Here is a 21293-nt window from a genome sequence, read left to right as displayed (position 1 = left end):
TCGGAAAAACCTATTTTTCAGGCGTATCTCGTTTTGGTGATACTACGCATAGATACGACGGCGCATATTTACACTTACGCCGCGCATCCCGAGATACGCCGGCATAAGTGCTTTGTGGATCTGCCCCCATGTTGTTTACCATTATCTGAATTTTAAACAGTTCTTTACACAATCTTAATCAATAATTTTCTCGTAAAACTTTGTTCTGATCCCATGTGTGTGCTTTGAATGACATATTAATAACACATTTTCAGTTGTTTAGGCTAAAATATTCATAAACATTTACAAGCAATATAAAACTTAATTTTCTCATTAAAGACCTTCTTTACACTCTGACATTAATTAACTAATTACCCTATGGAATATATCACAGTGATTATGGGACTCAAAACCTGTACTTACTTGGTCTCTTGCTTTAAACTTATCTGGGACCCCCTGGTATATATATATATATATATATATATATATATATATATATATACATACACAGTACAGACCAAAAGTTTGGACACACCTTCTCATTCAAAGAGTTTTCTTTATTTTAATGACTATGAAAATTGTAGATTCACACTGAAGGCATCAAAACTATGAATTAACACATGTGGAATTATACATAACAAAAAAGTGTGAAACAATTGAAAATATATTTCATATTCTAGAGTCTTCAAAGTACCCACCTTTTGCTTTGATTACTACTTTGCACACTCTTGGCATTCTTAAGAGGTAGTCACCTAGCGCAGCACCCCATCACTCTCCTTCTTGGTCAAATAGCCCTTACACAGCCTGGAGGTGTGTTTGGGGTCATTGTCCTGTTGAAAAATAAATGATGGTCCAACTAAATGCAAACCAAATGGAATAGCATGCCGCTGCAAGATGCTGTGGTAGCCATGCTGGTTCAGTATGCCTTCAATTTTGAATAAATCCCCAACAGTGTCACCAGCAAAGCACCCCCACACCATTACACCTCCTCCTCCATGCTTCACGGTGGGAACCAGGCATGTAGAGTCCATCCGTTTACCTTTTCTGCGTCGCATCAAAGACACGGGGGTTGGAACCAAAGATCTCAAGTTTGGGCTCATCAGACCAAAGCACAGATTTCCACTGGTCTAATGTCCATTCCTTGTGTTCTTTAGCCCAAACAAGTCTCTTCTGCTTGTTGCCTTTCTTTAGCAGTGGTTTCCTAGCAGATATTCTACCATGAAGGCCTGATTCACACAGTCTCCTCTTAACAGTTCTAGAGATGTGTCTGCTGCAAAAGGTGGCTACTTTGAAGAACCTAGAATATGAAATATATTTTCAGTTGTTTCACACTTTTTTGTTATGTATAATTCCACATGTGTTAATTCATAGTTTTGATGCCTTCAGTGTGAATCTACAATTTTCATAGTCATGAAAATAAAGAAAACTCTTTGAATGAGAAGGTGTGTCCAAACTTTTGGTCTGTACTGTATATATATATATATATATATATATATATATATATATATATATATATATATATATATATATATATATATATATAATCAAAACCTATATCCCAGTTTACCAGCTATATTCCAACCCACAAATTCCCAGTGCTCACAATCACACATATATGAAAAAAGATATATAGTTTAATTCTGAAATGCGAGAAAATACTCGTACACGGATATTAGTTAATTATTTTCCAAGAGCGGTCACATAATTTCTCAAAGTATCAGACTGTAATTGCAACTGTCATAGCTTATACCAACCTAATCTAGAGACTGTCTCAAACCAGATTTCAAAAGGGGATAATAAATGCCCTTGGGGAATACCGTACACTATGCTTGAGGGTGGTATGTTATGGTATGTGAAAAAAAAACGTTTAAATGTGGTACCCAGAACCTTCATTTTTCTTTTGTAACTGTAGCAGTGAACGCAAGGCCTTACTCACTCTCTACCACCTCAGCTACCCCATAGAGCCATCAACATACAAGGTGAGTCAAGGCATTGGGGTCGGGGCACACCTGAGCGGATTCTACCTTCATAAGTTCAGAATAATCATGTTCATCCAGGGTAGGAATAGGTAGGTCTGCATCATTCTCTTCCTTCCGTGTTTGTCCAATGACATGGCATGATACCCCCTTTGGACAAAACGAAGAAGAGAAGAAGGGCCGGTGGGCCACAGAGGACAGAATCCGGTATAGGCAAAGGACAGCGGGCAGGAGAGGACACCATCTGCGTTCACAGGGGACATGGGGTTGGGGCAGGATGGGGCACGTTGGATCAAGGCCTGTTCGCAGGGGGAGAGGCCTCCAGCCTGAGAACAGCATTCGGGCGGGGCCCATGCTTCCACAATAGCAGGGGCATTGTTCAGCATACATATAGCAGCTTAAACCTTGGGCAGAGCATCAGGGAAAGCAGCCGGTGACACCAGTCCATAAATGACCATCAGGTCATGAAGGGTCCATAACCGCAGTATAATAGCTCCTGGGTACCACACTAACAGTATAACAGGCAACAGGCCATATATGTATCAGGTCATGAGTCACATACCACCATCAAGGTAGGTAGGCAGCTAAGGTGGCAGGGAAGGCAAAGGGAAGGTTGGCCGGAACCCAGTGATAAATATAGGCAGGTCCCCACAGATCACACAATCTACCCGATAAAATGATAAAAAACAGTAAAGGCTGGTCCCCATTTAACATCTAAATCAAGCTCAACGTAAGAAAATAATCTTTAAAGATAAGCAATGTGAGTCACTAAAAATTCCTTCTTATATATCAACATAACCAGACGCTTATGACATGAGAAAGTTAAAACTCAACATTACATTTATCTAACAAAGAAACAGTTGCAAAATTACCAGTCCTGTCTTTTAAAAACCTTCCTCCTACGCTTTTTTTGTTTTTTTTTCTTTTCCCTTGGCCTCTAACAGCCAGCTGACACATGTGGTCAATAAGACACAGCAGGAGAGGGGGAGGGGGGGAACATAAAACATAAAACAAAGACGTCAACCCGGCAGAAACAGGGATGACGAGTCCTCTTTAAAAAGATACTTTTCTCAAGAATTACCCGCCTTTGATTGGTAAAGCGCAGCACAAATTCTGAGAGAATGAAGGACGCCTGCACAGAAGTGGACTGCAGCAAGAAGCACAAAAGAAACGTGATCAGCCTCTGTCCGCACAGACGCACCCCATCGACATCTTGGGGTCCCGCGTCTCCCCAATAAAGCAAAGCACACGTTGGTTGAGCCAAAATGATAACGATTGATTTCCTGACACAATCTCAGGATTAACCCCATTTCTGCAGTTTGACCCAAATCAATGGGAGCATGCAAACCAGAGCAAAATAATTCACATCCTCACCTTTTAACATTCAGCCATCAAAGAGGCCCAACCCTTTATTTCCTATAGCTTTATAAACATCATGACATCATTCACATGAACACACTAATTGGTTAATTCTATACAGTACAGTCCCATTTACACGCCCCCTGTGACGTCTGTTCTTTGTACACGGCACACATTCTCCTTGTAAGTCCACGTGTCATACAGGCATAAAAAGTTCCTTCAGTAAAGCGAGGATAAGGAGGGGGAGGAGTTTGAACACATCTGCTCTTAATAATAGTCTTTTGTCCTCCATTTCAAGTTTAAGATGTACTTGTAACTCCATTATCTGTTTCTTAATGTTTTAGGATAATATCTGCATTGTAACATATACCTATACATACATATGCATATATATCTTATATAGATAATGAATAGAAAAACAAATAAACAATATAAGGAAAGAAAAACAACATTTGAGTGATTTTAGCACAAAGTAGCATATAATAAAATATTCATTTTATTTCATGTCCATCACAATTTCTTTACCTATTATGTCTAGCTGTTTGATATAGACCAAGATGGAAGCATAACAGAGGACGAGTTCAGCTCTTTACTGCGATGCTCTTTGGGAGTACCAGACCTTGAAGTATCTAAACTTTTTCATGATATGGATGCTGACAATTCAGGAAAGATTACCTATGGTAAGAAAGTAATAAAAAGCAGTTTCTCTATGTCTGATCATTCTAACATTAACATGCTGCTAAGGGTATGATGATAAACATTTACTGTGCTGTAAATTTCTCAATCATTGTACCTGTTTAGTATACAGGATTTGCACCTCACTGGGACAAATACAGTGCCTTGAAAAGGTATCATACTCCTTGAAATTTTCCACATTTTGTCATATAACAACTAAAAACGTAAATGTATTTTACTGAGATTTTATGCGATAGACCAATACAAAGTAGCACTGTGACAGAACCCACTGTCACTGTGTGTTTTGGAGGGGGCTGTGGGCTGGCCTCCTACCCACAGACTTTGGCCCAGAAGAGACTGAGAGACTTGGGGACAAAATGGCATTGAGATAATGTAATGTAATGCTAGATCCCCACCCCCCTCTTGTTGCCGTGTTTAATTGTGTTGGGTCATGAGATGTAGACAAAGGATCTGGAGACATATCCCAGCAGGGGATGTGTAAGGAGGGGCTGCCTGCTTATCATAATCCCTTTCAACTGTAGTTTCTGTTTCAATATACGTGTTGAGTTTCCATTGGTTCTTTCTTGTCCCCTACACCCTCTATGACAAGGCTAAGGGGAATGTCCCTAACTGTGTTGAACCACTTAAGGACCACCGCACGACGATATACATCCTTAGTTTGAAGAGAGATATCTCTGTAATGGCAGCAGCTGCTGCCACAACCGAGGTATCCATCTTTTCAGGCGGTGGACCTGTAAACGATAATGTTTTCAAATACTTTATTTCTACCACCAAGGGTGAGTCCAGGTTCTCATACCAGTCATATATAAACAATAACATAACAAATATGATCACTAATCAATAATCATTAATCACAAGATAATAATCCCATCCTTCATAGCAACCTCCATACACCCCTGAGGAGGACACTATGCTGATATTACAGCGAGCAGGGGGACCACCTCCATTCACTGTATCTGGAATCACCCTATCCATTTCCCATTTTCTAAATTATGAAAAAAAAGTATAACACAAGAAACACAAAAAAAATTAAGAAAAAAAATAAAAAAATAATAATTTACAAAAAAGAAAGACATTTTTAAGGGGAAAAGAAAAGGATTAAGGGGGAAAAGGGAAATTAGGACTGCGGGGGGGGGGGGGGGGGGGTGTTTCCCTGGATAAGTAATGGATAACTAATTATTAGCTATTTTAGTTGTAATACTTATATCTGATCATCATGAGTTAAGCAAATTCAGACCTTCTTCAGAAAAATAAACATATTCCACTGTCTACATACCTCAGAGTACTTTTCTTGTTGATTTTGTGCTGAGAGTGTAAGATCCATCATATTTATCTCTTCCACTTTATGGAGCCAACCTCCGAGCGTGGGGGGTAGCGTATTTTTCCACCTAAGTGGGATACATGATTTGGCTACATTTACTAGATGTCATAAGATAGATTTTTTTATATTTTTTGGCAGGAATATTTGTAACATGTAGTAAAAAAAAGGCTGGATCCTCCAGTATCCTGTAGTCCGTGAATCTTTGAGTAATGTTCCGTACTTCCTTCCAGTAAGATTTTATTTTTGGACATGACCAAAAAATATGTAACATCGTACCTCCCTCCTCCATACATCTTCAGCACTGGTCTGGTGTTTCAGGATAAAATTTATGTAGCCTCTGTGGGGTACAGTACCATCTTGTTAATATTTTATAATTCATCTTCTGAATCTTAGTACAAATAGAGGATTTCAGCGATAGTTCAATCATATTTTGTCTTTGGCTGATTGTAAAGCTACAGTTCATCTCTCTCTCCTATTTCTCTATCCAAGATAGGTTCAGTTGTTCCGGGGGGGAAATCAGTAAAGTATACATTTTGGAAAGTGTGTGTGACAAAGTCCCCTCCTTCGAGCAGTATTCTTCAAATATGGTTAATTGTCATCTAAACCTCTCTGGTGACTTGAGTGTATGAAGAAAATGGTGAAGCTGCAAAGCCTTCCAGAAAGGTAAACAGAAAGAGCCCATGGGTTTCATTAGAACTCTTATGGATGGCCAGCCATCCGATACTAAAAAATGCGATGCCCGAAAGCAATTATTTTGTCGCAGAGTGGAAAAGTGATGGTCCCTCAAACCTGGAGGGAATTCTGGGTTCCCAAGGATGGGCATTAGAGGTGAGTTCACTGTCGAGAGAGAGGTTTTAACGATCACTTGTGAAGAGATTCATATTGTAGGAGCTATCAGGGGAAGCCTCTTTAGATCGAACGAAAGTTTATCGTAACACCATGGTACCCCTTTCAGTGAAACATCAGTTTGCTCTTGTTCAATTCAAACCCAGAGTTTGTCTATTGAGTGACGATTCCAATCTATGAGTCTCCCCATATGTACAGCCTGGTAGTATTTAAGTACATCTGGGAGTGCAATTCCTCCGCTATGTTTAGGTTGAGATAATTGTGATCTGGGAGTGCGTGGTTTCTTATGTGCCCATATAAATTTGATAAACATGGAATGAACATGTTTAAAGTACTGAGATGGTATCTTGATCAGCAGAGTTTGAAATAAATATAGATACTTGGGTAAGATACTCATCTTTAAAAGGTTGCATCTATCAAACCACAAATGCAGTCCCCGATTCCATGTCTCTAATAAAATGCGTGTTCTAGTCAATAGGGGAGGGAAATTAAGTTGGAAATCCTGTGTTAGATTAGAGGGGATATATGCTCCTAGATATTTCAGGGCTGTATCTGTCCACTTAAACCTAAAGGACTGCCGCACGACTATATACGTCCTTAGTTTGAAGAGAGAAATCTCGGTAATGGCAGCAGCTGCTGCCACAACGAGGTATCCATCTTTTCAGGCGGCGGTCCTGTAAACGATAATGGTGGTCTCTGCAGTGGATTCGCGTGAAAGATCACTGTTATTGGTGGTGGGATAGGGGCCCCCCTGCCGCTCTCCCGCGCCCTCCACCGCTTACTGGAGTCGTTTGGAGGTGATCAGGTCCTTTCTCGTGCTGGGTATGGATACGAGTAAGGGCAAGATGGCCCCCACCCATCTCCATCACATAGCCGGGCGGAAGCAACATCAAAACGTCACTTCTGCCCATACGTCTTAAAGGGGCAATTTATTTTTGTAATTTTTTTCAAACAAAAACATTTTTTTTTATTGAATTTAGTCTAAATATAAGATCTGAGGTCTTTTTGACGCCAGATCTCAAATTTAGGAGGACCTGTCATTATTTTTTCTATTACAAGGGATGTTTACATTCCTTGTAATGGGAATTAAAGTGACCCAATTTTTTGTTTTTTTAAAGCGGGGGTTCGGCGGTCCTGACGTTTTTTTTTTTTGGTTCCTTAAACTGTTGTAATGTTAAAAAAAATTGTGACTTTATAAAATGTTCTTCAGGCCGTTTCCATTTTGCTTGTGGGCATCGTGAAGCTATGTGGGCTGCGGAGATGTGAAGATTTGCAGAGTAAAGGAAAGAGGGGGGGTTTTCCTCACGCTAGGAGAATGAATATAAATGAATTTCAAATGGATAAATGAATAAATAAATAAATAAATAGTGAGTAATTCCAGCAGCAACGCTAAACATGTGATATACACGCAAAAAGTAAAAAGAAAAAAGATGAGTTGCGCTAGGAGTCGCAACTTAATGCGAAAATAATATAAATAAATAAATGCATAAATGAATAAATAAATAAAGTGCTAGTGCAAAAATTGCAAAAAAAAGGGATGATGCCCAAACAGTCATGGAAAAAACCTTTCGGAGTAAATACAACAATCTGCTATTTGGGACCAAACGCTTAGAAAACTTTGTTAGTCCATTAGAATTGCATACTAATCAATTGTTAGGCAGTCCAAAATGAGAGGGGAAATCAACAGCAGAACCCCAAAACATTTGAATGTCCAAATAGATGGGCAAAAAACAGTTCCAGAGTAATAAAATGATCCAAATATCAATGAAGGATCAATGAACCCGGAAGGGGAGGATCTGAATGACCCGGAACTTCCTACCAGTAAGACCGCCCTTGACATAGATAGAACTATCCTATGTCAGCAGGGTAAGGTCCTACCTCATGAGGATATTCTCAATGGTCAACAGACATCCCACCATTCACATCATATGAATGTTTTAGTTAAAGAGTCACTGTCTGTCACATCGTATGTTCTTACTATACATAAACAGATAACACCATATTAACCTAAAAACGGGTAAATTCATGTCACCACTTTATAGCATCTATTAAAAACGCCAGAAAGATAGCAGCATGAACATTATACCCAAATTAATATCATATCAGCCAAAACAGGGATTTTAATATCTGAAAGAGAAATCGCAGTTGGCTGACATCTGTATTCTCCTTATACATTAAAATCATAAAGGTCAAAACATAAAAAATCTAAAAATTAATAAATCTAATATATCACATTGAGAGCCCTCTAGTGGTTGATAAAGAAATTACATTGCCATTTAACCAGCATCTGTGAGTATTACAGGTAGGTAAATCCCTATTGGAGACAAGAACAATCCCCAGAAGGATAACCTACCTCCCCAAGGGGTCCCACACGGATCTTAAAGGCAAAAAATTAAACCGATAATCGTATACTATCCTCATCTTTAGTATCAAATTTCAATAGTATACAATCCTCAGATGGACCCAGAAAATTGGAGTGGCAAGAAAGGGGGGGAAGAAAATGAATAGTTCAGCAAGAGATCACTAAGAATTGTCTAAAAAGGCATTGACCTCTATGTCCACATTCAAACCCTGCGGTTTAAGACATTTCATGCGATATATCCAACTCATCTCGAGTTTTGATATCGCTATCCTTTTTGATCCACCTCTCCAGTGGGGTTTGAGGATGTCAATGGCAATAAAGGAAGTGCCACTAGGATCCCTGGCATGCACCTCCCTATAATGCCGAGAAACAGAATGTTCTCTAAATCCTCTCCTTATGTTCCCAATGTGTTCATTGACCCTTACCTGGAACTTTCTTACAGTACGTCCAACGTACTGTAACCCACATGGGCAGATAAGTAAATAAACTACATGGGTCATAGAGCATGTAATAAAAGATTTGATGTTAAACACTTGTGAGGTGCTATTTGAAATGAAATTCAAGGTCTTGCGTTCTTTAATGGCATTGATTTTACATACCGCACATTTTTGGCATTTATGGTAGCCAATTATATTTTGAAAGAACATGGGTTTATTCAATGGTGGATCCACGACTCCTGGAGCCAGAGAATCCCTTAATGAGGGGACCCCTCTAAAGACTACCCAAGGTTGTTCTGGTAACGCAGGGCCAAGGATAGCATCCTCTTTGATGAGATGCCAATGTTTCTTAACCAGTTTTTTATTAGATGGTGCTGATTTGAATAACTAGTGATGAAAGGAGATATGTATTGATTATTTTCCTCACTAGAAACGCATTTATCCTGCAACAACACATTTCTATCGATAATTTTAGCTTCTCGCGTTTGTTTAAAGAGGTCTGTTTCCTGATACCCTTTGTTTAAAAATCTTGCAGTTAACATTTTGGCTTGTTCATCGAAGTCTTCCATCTTGCTGCAATTGCGTCTAAGCCTCAAGTATTGGCTCTTAGGAACCAAATCCAGCCAAGCCTTATGGTGACAGCTGTCACGGGGAATAAAGGAGTTGCGATCTGTCGATTTAAAGTATGTGGACGTCACAAATTGACCGTCCTCCACCCTTATTTCCAGATCTAAAAAATTGATCTTCTCCTGATCTGCCTCATACTTAAATTCAATCCCCCTATTGTTGGTATTGAGACAATCCATAAAGTCAACCAGAGACTCCCTGGATCCTCTCCATAGGAGGAGGACGTCGTCTATGTATCTAGCCCACAAGACCAATTCTGGTCTGCGGTCAGCATAGACAACGTCCTCCTCCCATTTCCCCATAAAGAGGTTGGCCAGGCTAGGGGCAAATTTAGCCCCCATAGCGACCCCCCTCTTTTGTAGGAAGTATTTGCCACCGAACCAAAAAAAATTGTGAGTGGTTGCAAACTGTAAAAGATCCATAATGAATCTTTGCTGGATCTCCAGCAGAGCAGAATCCCTTTCCAAAAAATATTTCACAGATGAAATTCCCCAATCGTGGGGTATGATGGTGTACAGAGACGTGACGTCTGCTGTAACCAACCATAAACCTTCCTCATGTGGGATGTTGTTCATTATATTAATCACATGTTTACTGTCGCGGATAAAGGCCGGTAAGGCCCTAACCAACGGCTGAAGGAACCCATCGATATACTTACCTGCCCTAGAAGAGATGGAATCTATTCCACTAATTATCGGCCTCCCGGGAGGGTGGACCGGATCTTTATGGATCTTGGGCAGGTAGTATATCACTGGGATCCTTGAAGAAGCTGGAACCAAAAAGGCTTTTTCTTTTTTATTGAGAACTCCAGAAGTCTAACCTTTCTTTACTATTCCAGTCAATACTTTCCTATATGATGGTCTGGGGTCCTTGGGGAGTGGTAAATAGGTATCCTATCTCCAACTATATTACCAAGTACCTCGAGGTAATCAGACTTATTAAGTATCACAATTCCGCCCCCTTTATCAGCGGGGCGGATCACAATACTTTTTTCCTCGCAAAGTTGGTCAAAACCAGCCTGCAGGGATTTATTGAGTTTGGTTTTCCTAACATCAATTTTTTCGAGATCCCTCAAAAGTACATCCCTAAAAACCTTGATGTTAGGTGCCATACCTCCAGGGGGGTTGAACAAGGAGGCATTCGAAAGATTGGAATGTTGAATTTCCACATCTGTATTGATGTTAGTGGACGCTATGGCAGGTTTAGAAAGAAAAAACCTTTTCATACTTAATTTCCTAGAAAATTTATGTACGTCCATATGCGTCTCAAATTTATTTAGTGTTTTAGGTGGGGCAAACTTCAATCCTTTATCGAGGAGAGTAACCTCCTCTGAGGTCAGCGTGACAGTGCTGAGATTGAAGATCCCCTGACCTATTGTGTTCTCTTTCTTTTTATTCTTTGCTTTTTTCCCCCTCTACTTCCTCTTTTCTGTCTACCCTTCTTAGTTGGTCTTGATTGGACCTGGGAAAATCCTGATATTGATTCGGTTCTCGATCTCTCCATTGGTCTTGTTGGTAATAAGGGTCGTATTGGTTAACAGGTCTAGAGGGGTAGAAGGAGGTATTGAAGGATATTTGCAGAGTGTATTGGTTCGTTCTAAAGCCTGTCCTGTGATCATCAGGAAGAGGCTTGGTCCAGCGTGGAGCGTACGTGACATCACAGGTCATGTGATTGCTTCCAGAGACACTTCCGGGGGAGGATTTACATAGAAGGCAAGGTGCTGATTGGGCTATGCGTTTTGAGCCACTGCTCCTTCTATTGGCCTAAAACTGGGCTATAGGAACTGTTGCCTTATACATATGTCTGCGCCGTGGGACAACAGGTCCCAGCGTGGCCCAAAATACACACAATAGCAACGGACTTGTAAAAACTCGGTAACACAATATGCACAGAAAAGGGAAAACTGGGTAGCACAATATGCACAGAAAGTAAATAATATATATATATAATTTAGATGACACCAGTGATGTATTTAGGTTTTGTGCGGCCCTAGGCCTGACTAAACTTATGCACCCCCCTAATATAATATTAAATTCCCTTAATTTGCATAGATTTCCACTCAGTTCCTGTTTGGCTATGGAGCAGGAAGTGAAGGGAAATCTCTGCAATGGGACAGGGATGGTAAAAAATAAACTGACAGGGGCTATAACACTCCCTTACTCTATACAAAATGAAAACAAAAAGTGTTGCCTATAGTTCTACTTTAAGCACAAATTTCTGATAATTTTATGGAGAGAACTAAGAAAATATAACCATAGCAATGGTACAGCAGAAAACATATAGCACAGTGAGGAAGGTTTGTGGTCCAGGATGATAGGACAGTCAAAATTAGAAGCAGCCCCCCCCCCCCTTAGTTGCGGAATGCCAGCCACCCGCATACCGGAAGCAGTGCAGCTGCTTTATGGGGGCGCTAGACTAATTTGCCTGTCAGCCCAGTCCGCCCCATAAGACTGGCACTACACTAAAGCCTCGTACACACGATCAGTCCATCCGATGAGAACGGTCTGAAGGACCATTGTCATCGGTTAACTGATGAAGCTGACTGATGGTCCGTCGCTTCCACACACCATCAGTTAAATAACCGATCGTGTCAGAACGCGGTGACGTAAAACACAACGACATGCTGAAAAAAAAAGTTCAATGCTTCCAAGCATGCGTCGACTTGATTCTGAGCATGCGTGGATTTTTAACCGATGGTCGTGCCTACTAACGATCGGTTTTGACCTGTCGGTTAGGAACCCATCGGTTAAATTTAAAGCAAGTTGGCTTTTTTTTAACCGATGGTTAAATAACCTATAGGGCCCCCACACGATCGGTTATGACCGATGAAAGCGGTCCATTAGACCATTGTCCTCTGTTTAACCTATTGTGTGTACGAGGCCTAACAGTGTTGCGCAAGCCGGCGGGGACTTTCTGTGCTGCCCCCCTGCAAAGTGCTGCCCTAGGCCTGTGCCTTGTTGGCCTAAGCCAGGATACAGTGTTGGATGACACTGCATATTAAAATATTCGAGTTAGATGGGATATATAGAAGAATAGTATTAATAGTAGTAATATTGGTATGAGAATAGCTTACAATAAGGCACTATCACAGGTAACTACAGGCTATTAGAGAACCATTCAAAAAATAATAATGATAATAATCATGGGTAACGAATTATATGAAGGTATATATTAAAAAATATATATTTAAAAATATGTATATATAGAAAAATATGAAAGTATATTATCAGGATAAAATATTCGTAAATGGGAAACTCCATAATCACGATTACTATAGCCACTATGCTTATAATTATGATACTTACTATGGAAGTACATCAAATAAGGCATCTCTGTAGAGAAGGAAATAAGGGACATGAAAAGATTAGATAATTGTTTGGGCCCACACACAAATATATACAAAGAATAAAAGCCACTAGTATACTAATATACCCATATACTCATGAACGTGTATAGCATAACCAGTATATTTTTTAAAAAAGAGAGGGGGAAACATTTTCAACACACAGGAGTGGGGGACACGTGGTTGGTTCACAACAGTTTGTGGACCTCAATCTCCTTGTTTAACCCCCCCCCAGGGGTTCTAGTTGACACAAGCGTTTATATCTCTCAGCAGCAGTATAGGTGGCTGGGATGGAATCAACTACCCACACACCGAGGCCAGCTGTAGATTGGTCGTGGTGGGATAGGAAGTGCTTGGGGATGCTGTGATGATCACGGCCCTTTTCGATAAAACGCCTGTGCTTGTCAAAACGTGCCCTAAGTGCTCTAATTGTTCTGCCGACATAAAATAGTCCACATGGACAAGTAAGGCAGTAGACAATAAACTCTGTTTATAAAATTATTTTAGGGTATAAGGTTTCCCTTTCAGTGAAGCAGGACGCTCTCCAACGAGTCTGCTCTCACTTTCCAGGGCCAGAACTGGTGCCAGTAGCAGTCGGCAAGCGTACCTAGCAGCAGGACGTGGGCTCCTGGCTCCAGATAGGCAGGGTTCTTCCAACTCCCCTGCCACAGTTCCTAGGACCAGCGGACCAGCGTGTCTCCCTTCCCCCCTTGGCCTCCCTCTTTACTCCGCAGGCATCACCTCCCGGGAGCATCTCAAGGTAAGCCCCTGATTCTCAGGGCTATTCCACCTCCCTTGGGACCATTTGCAGCCGTCCTTTTCAGGAAAAGCAGCGGTGGCGGCCCAACACCCCAGTAACTGGGATTCTCTATCATTCACCCCCACTACCCTTCCACAACCCAAAAACGTGTGAATTGGCTTCCACTTGTGAACTCAGGAGGGAGTACACCCCTCCCCCCCTCATTCTGCCCCTAACAGTTATTTCACCACCATTCTGCACTTGATCCAGGGCTCGCCCGATCGCCCCTGAGGGGTCAAGAAGGAATTTTTTTCCCCTGTTGCTGCATATTGGCATAGCACGGCTAGGGTTTTTTCACCTTCCTCTGGATCAAACAGGGAGGGAGGATTTAGCGAGTTGGGCGACCCACTTGGAATCTTCCTTCCCATCGTCATTGAAAACCTCCCTGTTAAACTTCACCCCCCCCGGCGTTCTGCGACTATGGCTAATCTGAGATACTCTGCAGAAGCCATTTGGGGTCTAAAGCCATTCGCCACAATACTACCTGCCATCACCAAAAAAGCTCTAAGAACTAAGCAACTGTTCAGAATCGATCGACGATCGACAGTTAAAAATTACACCCATTTACCCCAGCCAAAGCACATATCATGCGCTTTGGTCAACACAAGATCGGCAGTAAGACACCGACTAGAAATCCATGATTTCATTCTACAACAGGATTTAGACTACCTCTTCATCACAGAAAGCTGGCTAACAGCTGACTGCAACACCATTCTAGGAGAACCGGTGCCAGTAAATTACCGCATTCAAACGGAAAACAGAGTGGGACAAAGAGGAGGAGGCCTGGAGGTGATCCACAGCGATCGCCGATCTAGATTGAAACCCATGCTGACATGGATCTTTTATCATGCTGTTTCGCTGCACTCGCTTGAGAGTGCTTATACAGTGAGTGTATTTTATTCTTAATAAATGTATTTTGGCCTGTTGGCTTCAGAGAGCACTAGATTTCCTCTCCTTTTTTTTCTATGCCCTGACTGCCATGTCCTGTTCCTGAGTCTGACTGATATCGTGGTTCTACTGCTGCATTGCTTGCTGTCCTCTGAGAACAGGTGGTTCTCTGATTATGCTTTGTGACCTATTGTAGGTCGAAGTTGTAAGGTGAGAGGCCATTCCTGCTATTTGGTGGAGGTTCCTTCTGGATATCACCATTTAGTCTGTTTTGGATCATCTTTTTGCACCTGAGCACTTTATATGGACTCTATTATATAATTTTTAATTATATATCATATATCTTATGTTATATTTTTCTGTGTGTATAGTTTAAATTGTTTGTGTTTGCGCTGCACTATTATTACTGTATGTCACTGTGAGGTGTTTTATTTGAATTTACCTTAGTGCTGGCTCGTATGTTTTAGTTTATATTTACATTCCAGCTCTGAATAATTTTTCCTTACTAGGTGATCCACAAGACTCACCTCTCGTTCACCAAACCAGACCTTCAAAACTTGCTTCCATTCATGGAAACCCTCACTTTGCAACTGCAAACAAATCCCCAGGACACTGTCCATATTCTACTCTGCTATAGACCACCCGGTCCAAAAACACACCTTCTCACGTCATTGACGGAGTTCATCTCCACCTATACCCTAAACATCAAACACCTCTTGCTGCCTCGGGGATTTCAACCTCTGGGCCAACTCCTCACTGGACCCCGACGCCTGCATCGACCAACTGGAAGGATTAGTTCTGCAGCAACTAGTACAGGGGCCCACTCATGCCTCAGGTCACACGCTTGATCTAATTTTCAAACAAGATTTGGAAATCGACATTCTGGAAAATGAGCCGAAAAAATAGACAGATCACCATGCTATTAAATTCACAATTACTAAAAATGCCCCCTCAAAAAAAAAAATATAAAACCGGTGACAACTCACTGGACTAGATCTCAGAAGAAGCTCCACTCGGCTCTCTTCAAAACTACATTAGGGAACAAAATAAAAACAAGCCAACAACATCAAACAGCCACAGGAACACTTTACGCCATTAACAAGGCACAACTAAAGTCAGCCGACTTAGTAGCACCAAAACGCAAAACGTGCATCCGGAAAAACAACCCCAGCTGGTTTAATGACCAGCTGTCATTGCTAAAGCAGAAGAGCGGAAGCAGCTTGGAAAAGAAGCGCTTTAGAGGAAAACCACACCATTTATAAGATAATAACTAAGAAATACCACAAAGAAATCTTTATGTCCAAAAAAAAAATCACTTTTCCAACATCATCGCAAATGCCCTAAACCGCCCCCGCAAACTCTTCAAGCTAGTCACCCAGACCATGAACCCAGTCTGTTTAGAGGCCACCAATTCTGATTCACAAGAATTTTGCAACAAATTATCGGATTATTTCATTAATAAAATTGAAAAAATCCATGAAAGTATTCAGCAAAATAGAACCGTCATCAACCCCTCCCCAAATCACAAACCTAATACCCACATAAAACCACTGCAAACAACTAATTTCACTCTAAAACCCATTTCCATTGATGTCACTAAAAATATCATAGGTACTCTGCGAAACAGCACAGCGCCCAATGATATCATCCCCACTAAACTGCTAAAAGAATGTGCTGATATTTTGGCACCAGCTATCACGCAGCTCATAAACCAGTCATTCAAGGAGGGCATGGTGCCTACCTTGCTGAAACAAGGCATAATCAAACCAATTCTAAAAAAAAACACCCTTGACCCCAAAGACCCAAACCACCGTCGACCCATAACAGGCCTAAATGTCTTCTCCAAGATAATGGAGAAAGAAGTTGTACAACAGCTACAACATCATTTAGACAACCATAAATTACTTGATCCGGACTTGATTATGCAAATGCCCTCTATCTCGGACTCCCCAAATACCAAATCACTCGTCTGTAAATCGTTCAAAATACGGCTGCTCGACTAGTGACTGGCAAAAAAACATGGGAATCAATCTCACCTTCTCTGAGATCCCTTCATTGGCTGCCAGTAAAAGACAGAATCACTTTCAAAGCACTCTGTCTAACGCATAAGTGTGTTCAAGGAAATGCCCCCCAATATCTATGTGAAAAACTAAAAGCTCACAAACCCAATCGCGTTCTGCGATCCACCAACCAAAATCTACTCCAGATACCCAAAGCCAGATATAAGTCCAAAGGAGAACGAAGATTTGCAGTCCAAGGACCTAGACTGTGGAATGCTCTACCAACCAACCATTCGAATGGAGGTGAACCACTTGGCCTTCAGAAGAAAGATCAAAACCTCTTGATCTCTTCTGAGATCAAAAAGTTTACTCAGGGAATGGATACTAAGCGCCCAGAGACGATTCAGTTTGCATGTGTTGCGCTATATACGTTTTTCACTCACTTTGACAGTAAAGTTTTTTTTGCCGTGGTGTACAAACTGGCAAGTCAAACAGAGTTTTTTTTTTTACATTGGTACATCCCTCTAAGAGGTATACAAACTAGTCGTGGTGAGATGGATTGAACTGGCTTGTTTCTGCTGGGTGCAATTTTACTCTTTATAATTCTGCATTTTCTATATGCCGCTTTAGGTTTAGTATTGATAGTGGTCTTCAAGTGGGGGTCTTCTACTAAGATAGACCAAAGGCAATTTTTTTTTTCCATATTTCTATATTTGTCATGGAACTGTGTAATAAATTGTATTGGTGGTTTAGTAACAGGAGGTGAAACACGTGGGCCTGTGGGTGGATTACGATAGTTATTAAACGCATTGTCTATAAGAGCAGTAGGGCAACCTTTCTCTAGGAATTTCTGCGAAAGCAATTGCCCATGGATTTCATAGTCAGAATCTCTAGTACAGTTTCTACGCAGATGACAAAACTGGCTGCGGGGAATGTTCTTGACCCATCTAGGGTGATGGCAACTATCATAATGTATGAATGGGTTCCCTGTGGTGGGTTTTATGAAATGTATTGCATATATATTTCCATTCTCATGGCAGGCCAAAAAACCTTTACTGTCAAAGGGAAACATTATACCCTAAAATAATTTTATAATTGCAGAGTTCGTTGTCTACTGCCTTACTTGTCCATGTGGACTATTTTATGTCGACAGAACAATTAGAGCACTTAGAGCACATTTGGCAAGCACCGACATTTTATCGAAAAGGGCCGTGATCATTACAGCGTCCCCAAGAACTTCGTAATCCACCATGGTCAATCTATGGCTGGCCTCGGTGTGTGGGTAGTGGAGTCCATCCCAACCACCTACTGCTTCTGAGAGATATAAACGCTTGTGTCAACTAGAAAAATATTGGATCTATTCTTCGGGCACTTTACCCCTGGGGGGGGGGGTTAAACGAGGAGATTGAGGTATATATACATATTTTCATATATATACAGTGTATATATATATATATATATATATATATATATATATATATATATATATATATATATATATATATATTAATATATACCGTCATATAATTAGTTACCCATGATTATTATCATTATTATTTTTTGAATGGTTCTCTAATAGCTTGCAGTTACCTGTGATAGTGCCTTATTGTAAGCTATTCTCATACCAATATTACTAGTAATACTATTCTTCTACATAGCCCATCTAACGCTAATATTTTAATATGCAGTGTCATCTAAATTATATTTATATTTGCATCATTTACTTTCTGTGCGCGCATCAGTGATAATATCATGACATAAATAAGTGACAATGGTAGATAGTGATAAATCAATACCCATAAAGGATGATAATAAAACAATAAATAAAGTGATGATTATAATAATGTTTGTGTATGATTAATGCAGTAAAACTGCCAAGGAGGAGAACAGAAACTGAGCTGTATGTCCACTGATCATACCGTGTTTCCCCGAAAATAAGACCTACCCCGAAAATAAGACCTAGCGTTATTTTCCAGGAGGGCTGCAATATAAGCCCTACCCCGAAAATAAGCCCTAGTTTAAAATGTTTGTAACATCCTATAATCCACTCTATTACAGTAGTATATAATGTACAATTGCGGGGAAGAGAGCTCCGGCGGGTCACAGAAGCGATGAACGAAGGTATTTGGCACAATTATATTACAGAAAAACACACATTATACATTATATACTACTGTAATAGAGTGGATTATAGGATTTTACAAGCATTTTAACTCCTGTCAGGCAGGGAGAGAGAGGGGGAGAAAAGACAGCACATTACATGTTAAGACCTACCCCGAAAATACGCCCTACTGTATCTTTTGTTGCCAAAATGAATATAAGACCCGGGCTTATTTTCGGGGAAACACGGTAAATGTGTGAAGATATCAATGAGTGGCTTGATCACATCTGTGTAAGGGCTCTCAGAACTCTCACCTTATCAACAAGTCAAGTGTATAAAGCATCCAGGATCTCCTTACAGCATACACCTCCTCACAGTTAACGATCTTCCCACTTTCCACACTTCACTGGTGCTTCTCAAACTCTCTGCAGGCTTCCATATAGTATGCCAGCTTACTCAAAAACACCTCCTCGATCAGTACCTATTGTGACTCCAATCAGGGGGAGAGGGAGAGAGAGCAAACAGGGGCCTCCAATAGTGTAGTATTGTAAGTAGGGGAAGATTTATTAAAGTATAAAAAGCTATTACATCCAAGACAAAAAGCGAGTGCAGTAATACAAATGAACAGCGGCATCCTCAGTGCCTTCTTACGTCACTCCAGGTGTACGTCTGCCCACGACCAATCCCTAAGCGTTACAACACAGTCACGCGTCTTCATCTGGGGAACCTGATCGGTCGTGCTGTTTGTGTTTATATGTGTGTAAACCGGAAATGTACTCGCGGCCATTTTGTTGAAAACCGCCGTATGTCCTACAGCGCGGCCATTGTATAAGTTATCAAGCATACCAACCAATAGCGGCCATTAACTAAAAGTCAAACCTTTGCACAGTATACTTGGTGACATCAATATATAGAGACTAGAGTAATCTTATTGTATAGAGCTATTAGCCCCACCGTTGCAATTAATACTAGAATGGTGCGGGCCAGAAACTGACAGTATAGTTCTATGTAAAGTTACCGCACCAATATAAAAACGGAGTGCATAAGCAAAAGTAAGGGGATGGGGAAAAAAATGGACACATACATCCCATAATCCTCTATACCAAGTGTAATTACATATATGGCTAAAAAATTACTTGATTTGTTAAAAAAATATTGCCCCATATATAAAACGAGGAATGAAATACAAGTAAAAACCGCATAGCGTTTAAATTAAAAAAAGATGTGATTTGTCGTATACATCTGATACTTCAGACTACAAATCAGTAAATTTATATCACTAAATCTGTAAAAACGATATATAAATATAAAAGTGCATATGTATTCAAATATATAAAGAATAAAATAAAGGGCCCGGATTCACAAAGCACTTACGTCGACATATCTCGAGATACGCCGCGTAAGTGTAAATATGCTCCGTCTTATCTATGCACCGTGCCCACAGAACTAGATACGCCTGAAAATAGGCTTCATCCGACCGACGTAACTTTCCTACGCCGGCGTATAGTGGGCGTATATTTACGCTGGCCTCCTCATTGCAAATATGCAAATGAGGGAGATACGTCGATTCACAAACGTAGTTGCGCCCGGCGCATAATATACGCGGTTTACGTAGGTCGTACGCCCGACGTAAAGTTATTCCCCATATATGAGGCGCAGCTCATGCAAACGTATGGACCAGGGAACACAGCCATCGTATTTTACGTCGTTTACGTTGTACGTGAATAGGGCTGGGCGTAGGTTACGTTCACGTCGTAGGCAGTGATCCGTCGTATCTTAGGGAGTAGTTCCGACGTGATTCTGAGCATGTGCACTGGGATACGTCCACGTCCACGTCCACGTCCACGGGACGGCGCATGCGCCGTTCGTTTAAAGTACTTCTATGACGCTTGGCCCATCATTTGCTTGGGGTCACGCCTCATTAGCATGGCTCACGCCCACTACCACCTAAGCTGGCTTACGCTGAGGAAACCCAGCGTATCTTTAACAGTAGTGGGAGCGAGTGCTTTGTGAATCCAGTGCTTGCCTCTGTGCGCTGCGCCGGCGTAGCGTAAAAGAGATACGCTACGCCGGCATAAATATGCACCAATGTATGTGAATCCAGGCCATTATATAAAATTATTATGTATCTAAAAGACTAGTACATATAATCACAGAGGTAGCCACAGATTGGATACATCAAAAATTGCTTAGAAAACAGTTGAGGTCAAATTCAACGTTCATTCCCCCTGGTAGGAGTGTTCTCATAGTGTGTATCCATTTTGACTCTTTTTGGCTAATTGTTCTGACCTTATGGCTACCCTTCCAAGATGGATTGTGTTTTTCATTCCCCTAGAATTGGACTTGGGTTGGATCCCTATTATGCACGCGATCAAAGGGCCAGATTCACAAAGAGTTACGCCGGCATATCAGTAGATACGCCGACGTAACTCCGAATCTAAGCCCGTCGTATGTTTAAGTGTATTCTCAAACTGAGATACACTTAAACATGCCTAAGATACGACGGGTGCTAATCTTAGGGTGCTTATTTAAATGATCCACGCCCCTACCCGGATCATT

General features: G+C 40.9%; 1 protein-coding gene across 2 annotated transcripts in view; it reads left to right on the top strand.

Moving 5' to 3' along the window:
- The window catches only part of LPCAT2 (lysophosphatidylcholine acyltransferase 2), a 660866-nt gene that overhangs the window by 622957 nt on the left and 16616 nt on the right, over positions 1–21293 (top strand). For both annotated transcript variants that reach the window (XM_040328743.1, XM_040328745.1), the window contains exon 14: positions 3853–3994. In XM_040328743.1, coding sequence (XP_040184677.1) covers positions 3853–3994 — 142 coding nt within the window. The remainder of the gene's footprint in view (positions 1–3852; positions 3995–21293) is intronic.

This window comes from Rana temporaria, chromosome 11 (assembly GCF_905171775.1).
Source record: "Rana temporaria chromosome 11, aRanTem1.1, whole genome shotgun sequence".
NCBI lineage: Eukaryota > Metazoa > Chordata > Amphibia > Anura > Ranidae > Rana > Rana temporaria.
This window is presented reverse-complemented; position numbering and strand designations above follow the sequence as displayed.